At 46.8% G+C, this 11,336-nt stretch overlaps 1 protein-coding gene across 1 annotated transcript; it reads right to left on the reverse strand.

The window, feature by feature from the left end:
• Window positions 1–532: 532 nt before the first annotated feature.
• On the reverse strand, window positions 533–10,079 carry LOC147097210 (uncharacterized). Its single transcript, XM_085973097.1, has 4 exons — window positions 9,775–10,079; window positions 7,010–7,062; window positions 4,945–5,126; window positions 533–640 (listed from the first exon to the last, which is right to left on the reverse strand). Exons 1-4 carry the CDS (start codon window positions 9,978–9,980, stop codon window positions 548–550), a joined length of 534 nt encoding a protein of 177 aa, XP_085829223.1. The 5' UTR covers window positions 9,981–10,079; the 3' UTR covers window positions 533–547.
• Window positions 10,080–11,336: the final 1,257 nt, after the last annotated feature.

The following is an 11,336-nucleotide window of genomic DNA, read 5'->3' on the forward strand; positions in this document are numbered from 1 at the left end:
GAGAGATTGAGTAAACTAGGCCTGTATTCTCTTGAATTCAGAAGAATGAGAGGGGATCTCATTGAAGCATACAAAATTATTACAGGGCTTAATAGGGTGGATGCTGGGAGAATGTTTCCCTTGGCTGGGGAGTCTAGAACCAGGGGCCACAGCCTCAGGATAAAGGGTCGGCCATTCTTCACACAGAGGGTGGTGAATCTTTGGAATTCTCTACCACAGAGGGTTGTGGAGGCTCAGTCATTGGGTATATTCAAAACAGAAGTCGATAGGTTCCTGACTAGTAAGGGCATCAAGGGATATGGCAATAGGGCCGGTGAATGGAGTTGAGGCAGAAGATCAGCCATGATCTCATTGAATGGCGGAGCAGGCTCGAAGGGCTGAATGGCCGACTCCTGCTCCTATATCTTATGATCTTGCAGGTGTGGTCTCACCAGGGTCCAATATAATTGCAGTGAGACGACGTGACTCTTATACTTAAATCCTCTTGTAATAAAGGCCAACATACCATTTGCTTTCCTAATGGCTTGCTGTACCTGCATGCTAACGGTCAGAGAGAGTCCTCACCTGGTCTGGGCAGCGGCATCCAGGCTGGCTCGCCAGCTGGGCAAACGAACGAGTCCTCCGGCGAGCTCGGCAGACCCTGCGAAGGAAAGCGAGCAGCGGCGTCAGACGGGGCAAGCGGTGTGGCAACGGGCGGGACCCCTCACCCCCCACCCCTCGGTGCCTTGCAGCCGTGCCAACTAATCCCGCCCTCCCCACCCCCAGCTTTCATCGAGCCGCCCAAGACAGGGCAACACTAACATAGAGTCAGAGAGTTATACAGCACAGAAAGAGGCCCTTCGGCCCATCGTGTCCGCGCCGGCCATCAAACCCCGTCTATTCTAATCCCATTTTCCAGCACTTGGTCCCTAGCCTTGTATGCTGTGGCGTTTCAAGTGCTCATCTAAATGCTTCTTGAATGTTGTGAGAGGGTTCGAGTACAGGAACAAGGATGTCTTGCTGCAGTTATACAGGGCCTTGGTGAGACCACACCTTGAGTATTGTGCGCAGTTTTGGTTGCCTTATCTGAGGAAGGATGTTCTTGCCATGGAGGGAGTGCAGCGAAGATTCACCAGACTGATACCTGGGATGGCAGGAATGACGTACGAGGAGAGATTGAGTCGATTGGGCTTATACTCGCTAGAGTTTAAAAGAATGAGAGGGGATCTCATTGAAACTTATAAAATTCTAACAGGACTAGACAGACTAGAGGCAGGAAGGATGTTCCCGATGGCGGGGGAGCCCAGAACCAGGGGTCACAGTCTAAGGATAAGGGGTAAGCCATTTAGGACAGAGATGAGGAGGAATTTCTTCACCCAGAGAGTGGTGAACCTGTGGAATTCTCTACCACAGAAGACAGTTGAGGCCAATTCATTAAATATATTCAAGAAGGAGTTAGATATATTTCTTAAGGCTAAGGGGATCAAGGGATATGGGGAGAAGGCAGGGACAGGGTACTGAATTTGGATGATCAGCCACGATCGCATTGAATGGCGGAGCAGGCTCGAGGGGCCGAATGGCCTACTCCTGCTCCTATCTTCTATGTATCTATGTGAGGGTTCCTGCCTCTACCACCCTTTAAGGCAGTGAGTTCCAGATTCCAACCACCCTGAGTGAAAAAGTTCTTCCTGAAATCCCCTCTAAACCTCCTGCCCCTTACCTTGAAACTATGCCCCCTGGTTATTGGCCCCTCTACTAAGGGGAAAAGTTCCTTTCTATCTACGCCCCTCATAATTTTGTGCACCTCAATCAGGTCCCCCCCTCAGCCTTCTCTGCTCTAAGGAAAACAACCCCAGCCTGTCCGGTCTCTCTTCATAGCTGAAGCGCTCCAGCCCAGGTAGCATCCTGGTGAATCTCCTCTGCTCCCTCTCCAAAGCAATCACATCCTTCCTATAGTGTGGCGACCAGAACTGCACACAGTATTCTAGCTGTGGCCTAACCAGCGTTTTGTACAGCTCCATCATAACCTCCCTGCTCTTATATTCGATGCCTCGGCTAATGAAGGCAAGTATCCCATGTGCCTTTTTAACCACCTTGTCTACCTGTCCTGCTGCCTTCAGGGATCTATGTACATGCACACCAAGGTCCCAGGCACACTTTGCGCCTATGCCCCAGGGCTCGCCCTTTCCCCCACCCGCCCAGCGCAGTCTCACCAGAATCGTACGCGGGGCGAAAAGGGGGTTAAATTCCAGAGGACAGAATTAGAGGAACGTACAGCGCAGGAGGCGGCCGTTCGGCCCATTGCGCTCCTGCCGGCTCTTTGAGAGATCGGTTGTGCTCAGTCCCACACCCTCACTTCTGTAACCCTGTGTCAGCTTCTCATTCCCCAAGTGCCCGTCCAACTCCCTTTCAAAATTCCTGATGGAATCTGCTCCCACCACCTCTTCAGGTCGAGCGTTCCCGATTCCAGCAACTGTCGGAGTGAAAATATTTCTCCTCATCTCTCCCCTAGATCTTTTGCCAAGGATTATGAATCTGTGACCTCTGGTTATTGATCCACTCGCCGGAGGGAACAGTTTGTCTCTCTCTCTCTCTAGTCCCATCAAAACCTCTCACAGACTGGGCTTGTGTCCCCTCGAGTGTAGAAGATTAAGGGGTTGATCTAATCGAGGTGTTTTAAGATGATTAAAAGAATTCGATTGGGTCGATCAAGAGAGAAACTATTTCCTCTGGGTGGGGGGGCGGGGAGTCCAGAACCTTAAAATTAGAGCCAGGCCGTTCAGGGGTGATGTCAGGAAGCACTTCTTCACACAAAGGGTGGTGGAAATCTGGAACTCTCCCCCCCCAAAAAGCTGTGGAGGCTGGGGGTCAATTGGAGCTTTCAAAACTGAGATTGATGGATTTTTGTTGGGTAAGGGGATCGAGGGTTACAGAACCAAGGTGGGTAGATGGAGTTAAGATACAGATCAGCCATGATCTGCTTGAATGGTGGAACAGGCTTGAGGGCTGAATGGCCTCCTCCTGTTCCTAATGTAACAGGCTCGCGGGGGGCTGAATGGCCTCCTCCTGTTCCTAATGTAACAGGCTCGAGGGGACTGAATGGCCTCCTCCTGTTCCTAATGTAACAGGCTCGAGGGGGGCTGAATGGCCACCTCCTGTTCCGAATGTAACAGGCTCGAGGGGGGCTGAATGGCCTCCTCCTGTTCCTAATGTAACAGGCTCGAGGGGCTGAATGGCCACCTCCTGTTCCTAATGTAACAGGCTCGAAGGGGGGCTGAATGGCCTCCTCCTGTTCCTAATGTAACAGGCTCGAGCGGCTGAATGGCCACCTCCTGTTCCTAATGTAACAGGCTCGAGGGGGCTGAATGGCCTCCTCCTGTTCCTAATGTAACAGGCTCGAGGGGGCTGAATGGTCTCCTCCTGTTCCTAATGTAACAGGCTCGAGGGGCTGAATGGCCTCCTCCTGTTCCTAATGTTGCAGGCTCAAGGGGACTGAATGGCCTCCTCCTGTTCCTAATGTAACAGGCTCGAGGGGGCTGAATGGCCTCCTCCTGTTCCTAATGTAACAGGCTCGAGGGGGCTGAATGGCCTCCTCCTGTTCCTAATGTAACAGACTCGAGGGGGCTGAATGGCCTCCTCCTGTTCCTAATGTAACAGACTCGAGGGGGCTGAATGGCCTCCTCCTGTTCCTAATGTAACAGGCTCATTGTGGATGAGATGAAGTTTACGGGGGGCGCGGAAGGCGAAGGCAATGGCTTCGGTCTTCCCAATAGTTAGCTGGAGGCAACTTCAGCTCATCCCGGACAAGCACCGTGACAAATCCGAGTTTAGTGCCCAGCTGCCGGCACCACCCGGTCTCTAACTGCGCGGCGCGGCGCGCCTCCCCGTCTTCTCACACAGTCCCGCCGGCGCACTCTATGCCAGCACACACAGTTAGCTGACACACTGCTCGGGGCGGGGCAGAGGAGCGGTTATCTCTGCCATCTCCTCATTTCTTAGTAGGGGAAGTTATGAGTCAAAAGGTGGCAAAAACAGGAAGGCAGATTATTATCTGAACGGCAATAGATTGGGAGAAGGTAAAGTGCAACGAGACCTGGGTGTCCTTGTGCACCAGTCGCTGAAGGTAAGCATGCAGGTGCAGCAGGCGGTTAAGAAGGCAAATGGTATGTTGGCCTTCGTAGCGAGAGGGTTTGAGTACAGGAACAAGGATGTCTTGCTGCAGTTGTACAGGGCCTTGGTGAGACCGCATCTTGAGTATTGTGTGCAGTTTTGGTCTCCTTATCTAAGGAAGGATGTTCTTGCCATGGAGGGAGTGCAGCGAAGATTCACCAGGCTGATACCTGGGATGGCAGGAATGACGTATGAGGAGAGATTGGGTCGATTGGGCTTATACTCGCTGGAGTTTAGAAGAATGAGAGGGGATCTCATTGAAACTTATAAAATTCTAACAGGACTAGACAGACTAGATGCAGGAAGGATGTTCCCGATGGCGGGGGAGTCCAGAACCAGGGGTCACAGTCTAAGGATAAGGGGTAAGGCATTTAGGACAGAGATGAGGAGGAATTTCTTCACCCAGAGAGTGGTGAACCTGTGGAATTCTCTACCACACAACGCAGTTGAGGCCAATTCATTAAATATATTCAAGAAGGAGTTGGATATATTTCTTAAGGCTAAAGGGATCAAGGGATATGGGGAGAAGGCAGGGACAGGGTACTGAATTTGGATGAACAGCCATGATCTCATTGAATGGCGGAGCAGGCTCGAGGGGCCGATTGGCCTACTCCTATCTTCTATGTTTCTATCCCCTGGGAATCTGCCAACATTCCCAAGGGCGATTTCTGCAGCGTAGCGTTTAGAATCGAACACATCCCAGAACAAACACCACAGGCTGGGTGTGAAGACCCTCTTGGTCCTTGCGACACTGCTGGCCTCGGTAAGGCAGCAGACGAGGTTAGGGCGACTGACCTGGCCGTGGGCGAAGGGCGGAAGGGGAGCTCGCCTCTGTCTGCTCGGGACCCTCCGCTGAGCGGGCGTGGCTGGCAGCACGGAGCTGAAGGAGGGGCGCTGGCTCCGCACCCAGCTCAGCACCGTGCTGGTCGTCTGTCTCACGCCCTCGGCCGTGTTCCTCACCGTGTCCACCAGATCGCCTGCAACACCGCAAGGAAAAAAAACACGTCACGGGTCAATTGTTCCACACACGCGCACGCAAGACATACACCCGGGCGCACGCAGACACAACAGACGCACACACGGACAGGCACGAGTTACACCCAGTCCCCGTTTGGAAATCGCTGTGGCTTTTGGGCTCTGCTAGACGCCTGGGAGCGTAAATCGCTCTCGGACTGCGTGGTGTCGCTCAGCTCCGCGCCTCATCGTAACACCGCCCGATTCTTTCCTTCCTGCGTGCAGTACTTCGCAATTGGGTGCATTAAAATTCATCTGCCAGCACTGTGCCCCCCCCCCCCCCACCCACGTTTACCAAGTATTGTACAGAATACAGGGCATTCGGCCCAACTGGTCCGTGCCGGTGTTTATGCTCCCCACAAGCCTCCTCCCACCCCTCTTCATCTCACCCTATCATCCATATCCTTCTATTCCTTTCTCCCTCATGTATTTATCCAGCTTCCCCCTTAGATGCATCTGCGCTATTCGCTTCCCGGTGGCAGAGAGTTCCACATTCTCTGGGTATAGAGGGTTTCTCCTGAATTCCCCACTGGTTTCATTAGCGACTATCTTATAGTTCTGGTCTCCCCCCACAAGTGGGAGCATCTGCTCTATGTCTACCCTATCGAAACCCCTTCAAAATGATAAAGACCTCTATCAACCTTTGGACAGGTTGGGCGATTGGGCAGATGTATGGCAGATGCAGTATAATGTGGATAAATGCGAGGTTATCCACTTTGGTGGCAAAAACAGGAAGGCAGATTATCTGAACGGCAATAGATTGGGAGAAGGGCAAGTGCAACGAGACCTGGGTGTCCTTGTGCACCAGTCGCTGAAGGTAAGCATGTAGGTGCAGCAGGCGGTTAAGAAGGCAAATGGTATGTTGGCCTTCGTAGCGAGAGGGTTCGAGTACAGGAACAAGGATGTCTTGCTGCAGTTGTACAGGGTCTTGGTGAGACCACACCTTGAGTATTGTGTGCAGTTTTGGTCGCCTTACCTGAGGAAGGATGTTCTTGCCATGGAGGGAGTGCAGCGAAGATTCACCAGACTGATACCTGGGATGGCAGGAATGATGTATGAGGAGAGATTGGGTCGATTGGGCTTATATTCGCTGGAGTTTAGAAGAATGAGAGGGGATCTCATTGAAACTTATAAAATTCTAACAGGACTAGACAGACTAGATGCAGGAAGGATGTTCCTGATGGCGGGGGAGTCCAGAACCAGGGGTCACAGTCTAAGGATAAGGGGTAAGCCATTTAGGACAGAGATGAGGAGGAATTTCTTCACCCAGAGAGTGGTGAACCTGTGGAATTCTCTACCACAGAAGGCAGTTGAGGCCAATTCATTAAATATATTCAAGAAGGAGTTAAGATATATTTCTTAAGGCTAAAGGGATCAAGGGATATGGGGAGAAGGCAGGGACAGGGTACTGAGTTTGGATGATCAGCCATGATCTCATTGAATGGCGGAGCAGGCTCGAGGGGCCGAATGGCCTGCTCCTGCTCCTATCTTCTATGTTTCTATCAGGTCACCCCCCTCAGCCTTCACTTTTCTAGAGAAAATAGCTCCCCAGCCTGTTCAGTCTTTCCTGCCAGGTCTGGTATCATTGTAGGAAATCTTTTTTTTAGCCCAGCTCAGTTTGTTAGTTTGGTCACCTCGCCCAGCACACAGAACCGAGAACCTTCCGACTCGGGGCGAGGGGGCTTCAGTGCCTTCAGACACCGACAAGTGGGGAAGGTGATTATACAGCGCTCCGTCTCTCGCTCCAGCAGTACCCCCCCCCCCAGGGTGGGCTGGGCTGTGGGGAAACCTCACAGACCGGCCAGGGGGTGGGCAGGCACAGCATGAACAAAAGTGTGTACTGTACCCATTTTAAACCTCTTCCACTGTCTGTCATCCGGCTCCTCCGCCTCCTGCACACTGAAAGAAGAAAAAGGACACTTTATTCAATCGTTTACACTTACTTTTTGCTTTTAATTATTGCTGACATTTATTACTGACGTGTCTTTATTAACATTTATTGATTATTGACATTTATTGATGAATTATTGAACTTTAATAATTCTGGACATTTTTGATTGGCTTTTATCAATTAATTATTGCCTTTATTGATTCATTATTAGCACATATCGATGAATTATTGCCTTCATTGATGAATTATTGATATTGATGATGAGTTATTTATATATTGCTGAATTATTAATATTGAGAATTATTGATATATTGATGAATTATTGACATTTGTCAATGAATTATTTACATTATATTGCTTAATTATTGATATTATCAATGAATTATTGACATTGATGAATTGACATTTATCGGTGAATTATCGATATTTATAAAGATGAATGGGTGAATTATCAATATTTATGAAGATTTATCTGTGAATTGTTGATATTTATGACGATTTATCTGTGAATTGTTGATATTTATGACGATTTATCTGTGAATTGTTGATATTTATGACGATTTATCTGTGAATTGTTGATATTTATGACGATTTATCGGTGTATTGTCGATATTTTTCAAGAAGTATTGGTGAACTGTCGATATTTATGAAGATTTCTGGGTGAACTGTCGATATTTTTGAAGATTTCCGGGTGAATTGTGGAGATTTATGAGGATTTCTGGGTGAATTGTGGAAATTTATGAAGATTTATCGATATTTATGGGTGAATTATTGACATTTATGGAGATTTATGGGTGAATTATTGACATTTATGAAGATTTATGGAGATTTATGGGTGAATTATGAAGATTTATATCGATATTTATGGGAGAATTATTGACATTTATGAAGATTTATGGGTGAATTATTGACATTTATAAAGATCTATGGGTGAATTATTGACATTTATGGAGATTTATGGGTGAATTATTGACATTTATGGAGATTTATGGGTGAATTGTGGAGATTTATGAAGATTTATCGATATGGGAGAATTATTGACATTTATGGAGATTTATGGGTGAATTATTGACGTTTATGGAGATTTATGGGTCAATTGTGGAGATTTATGAAGATTTATCGATATTTATGGGTGAATTATTGACATTTATGGAGATTTATGGGTGAATTATTGACATTTATGGAGATTTATGGGTGAATTATTGACATTTATGAAGATTTATGGAGATTTATGGGTGAATTATGAAGATTTATATCGATATTTATGGGAGAATTATTGACATTTATGAAGATTTATGGGTGAATTATTGACATTTATAAAGATCTATGGGTGAATTATTGACATTTATGGAGATTTATGGGTGAATTGTGGAGATTTATGAAGATTTATCGATATGGGAGAATTATTGACATTTATGGAGATTTATGGGTGAATTATTGACATTTATGGAGATTTATGGGTCAATTGTGGAGATTTATGAAGATTTATCGATATTTACGGGTGAATTATTGACATTTATGAAGATTTATGGGTGAATTATTGACATTTATAAAGATCTATGGGTGAATTATTGACATTTATGGAGATTTATGGGTGAATTGTGGAGATTTATGAAGATTTATCGATATGGGAGAATTATTGACATTTATGGAGATTTATGGGTGAATTATTGACATTTATGGAGATTTATGGGTCAATTGTGGAGATTTATGAAGATTTATCGATATTTACGGGTGAATTATTGACATTTATGAAGATTTATGGGTGAATTGTGCAGATTTATAAAGATTTATGGGTAAATTGTGGAGATTTATGAAGATTTATTGATATTTACGGGTGAATTATTGACATATGAAGATTTATGGGTGAATTATTGACATTTATGAAGATTTATGGGTAAATTATTGACATTTATGGAGATTTATGGGTGAATTATTGACATTTATGGAGATTTATGGGTAAATTATTGACATTTATGGAGATTTATGGGTGAATTATTGACATTTATGGAGATTTATGGGTAAATTATTGACATTTATGGAGATTTATGGGTGAATTATTGACATTTATGGAGATTTATGGGTGAATTGTGGAGATTTATGAAGATTTATGGGTGAATTGTGCAGATTTATAAAGATTTATGGGTAAATTGTGGAGATTTATGAAGATTTATTGATATTTACGGGTGAATTATTGACATATGAAGATTTATGGGTGAATTATTGACATTTATGAAGATTTATGGGTAAATTATTGACATTTATGGAGATTTATGGGTGAATTATTGACATTTATGGAGATTTATGGGTAAATTATTGACATTTATGGAGATTTATGGGTGAATTATTGACATTTATGGAGATTTATGGGTAAATTATTGACATTTATGGAGATTTATGGGTGAATTATTGACATTTATGGAGATTTATGGGTGAATTGTGGAGATTTATGAAGATTTATCGATATTTACGGGTGAATTATTGACATTTATGGAGATTTATGGGTGAATTGTGGAGATTTATGAAGATTTATCGATAGTTACGGGTGAATTATTGACATTTATGGAGATTTATGGGTGAATTGTGGAGATTTATGAAGATTTATCGATAGTTACGGGTGAATTATTGACATTTATGGGTGAATTGTGGAGATTTATCGATATTTACGGGTGAATTATTGACATTTATGGAGATTTATGGGTGAATCGCTGCGCTTTTACCTCCTGCGGCGCGGCCTCTTCCTGCCGGCCGGGGAATCGCCTCCTCCGCCCGGCCCGCCGCCGCACTCCAGCCCGGGGCCGAGGCCGGGGCTCAGCAGCCGCTGCAGGGCGGCGCGGAGCCGCTCCAACAGGTTGCCCCGGGGCGGCCCAGCCGGCGCCGGCCAAGCCTGGGGCTCGATTTCCGCCGCCGAGCCGCGCGTCGCCATTCAAACTAAACCAAATCAAACCAAATCAAAATGGCGGATGCCCCGCACCGCTCCGTCTTTGCCCCGCACGGACAACCGCAAGGCGCCCGCTGATTGGCTACCCGCCGCCCCACCTCCGTCTTTCCACGTCTCCGATTGGCTGCCGCCTCCGGTCCCGATGAGAAGAAAATGGCCGCGGCCGCCGCCGCCGGCGCCCTCCTGTTTGTTTTTGCCCCGCACTGCCCCGCCCCAAAGCGCCCGCTGATTGGCTCCAAGTGTCTCTCCCCGTCTCCGATTGGCCCAGGGCGGATCCAAGATGGCCACCGCCCTTCCTGCATTTGCCCCGCACGGTCCCGCCTCGCCTAAGGATCCCACTGATTGGCTGCTCCTGGATGCCACAGCCGTCTTTCCCCGTTTCTGATTGGTGGATCCCGCTTCCACTGTTTGATGGCACAGGGAGCGAGAGGGGTGGACGCATGCGCACTGCTTGCTTGGCCAAACCTATTGATCCACAGCCCCTCAAACCAAATTGTTAAGTCTGTGTGTTATATTGAGAATTACTACACAGACCACAAGAGTAAACTTTAACAGGTCTTTACTAGTTGAAGGTCAGGGCGGAACTGCCCAATAAATCATTACACAGCACTTATATACCGGTGTGGTCACCGCCGGTATTACAGTATACAGCAGCCAAGATAAAGTAGTGCAACTCTTAAAATAGTTCTCTTAAAGGTGGAACGGTTCTCTTAAAGGTGGAATGGTTACATACACTACAATCCTCCCTTTTTAGCTTAACAGTATATATTCCCCATTTAACATAACATCATAACATAATTTCATGTAAAAACAGTTCACAGATTCAGTCTCTGAGGGGGCGCCTCCTGCGCCTCCTGACTCGGTTCGGATAACGCCTCGGTGGTGTAGTAGTTTTCGGTGGTGTAGTAGGTTCTCGTTGCTGGGGTGACTCATCTAATAGCCCTTCACTGGACTTAACAGCTTGAACTTTCGTAACTTCAGAACCAGCATTGCTGACTTCTAAAGGCTCGAGTACCTTGGGAAGTTTTTCTACTTCCAGACTGATTTGGCTCAGTTCGGAGGGACCACATGCGTGACCTGGTAGGGGTGATAATGGTTCAGATGAGTCATCATCTTCTGCTTCTTCTCTATTGTCTTCTATTTCCTCCATCACTTCAGCTTTTGCCTCTGCCACCAATTCCCTGAGTGGCTTATTACTGCTGACACTGCTCACAAAAGGGTGCTCTTTCTTCTTAGCTTTCAACTGATCGATGAATTTGACATATTCCCTTTCTTGTTCAGCTTTGATTCGTTTGGCCTCATCGCGCAGACGGTTTGTGTGTTCCTGCTCCATTTTCTCAA

This window comes from Somniosus microcephalus, chromosome 33 (assembly GCF_052327205.1).
Source record: "Somniosus microcephalus isolate GS21.2 chromosome 33, FLI_Smic_1.0, whole genome shotgun sequence".
NCBI lineage: Eukaryota > Metazoa > Chordata > Chondrichthyes > Squaliformes > Somniosidae > Somniosus > Somniosus microcephalus.

What these genes read in the sequence shown, in the direction of transcription:
- LOC147097210 (XM_085973097.1), bottom strand. Translation starts at nt 9,980, where the DNA reads ATGGCGACGCGCGGCTCGGCGGCGGAAATCGAGCCCCAGGCTTGGCCG. An exon ending in AAGAGGCCGCGCCGCAGGAG is followed by an intron (nt 7,063 to 9,774) that starts GTAAAAGCGCAG and finishes TTCTTCTTTCAG; the next exon opens with TGTGCAGGAGGCGGAGGAGC. An exon ending in CGCCCTTCGCCCACGGCCAG is followed by an intron (nt 641 to 4,944) that starts GTCAGTCGCCCT and finishes TTTCCTTCGCAG; the next exon opens with GGTCTGCCGAGCTCGCCGGA.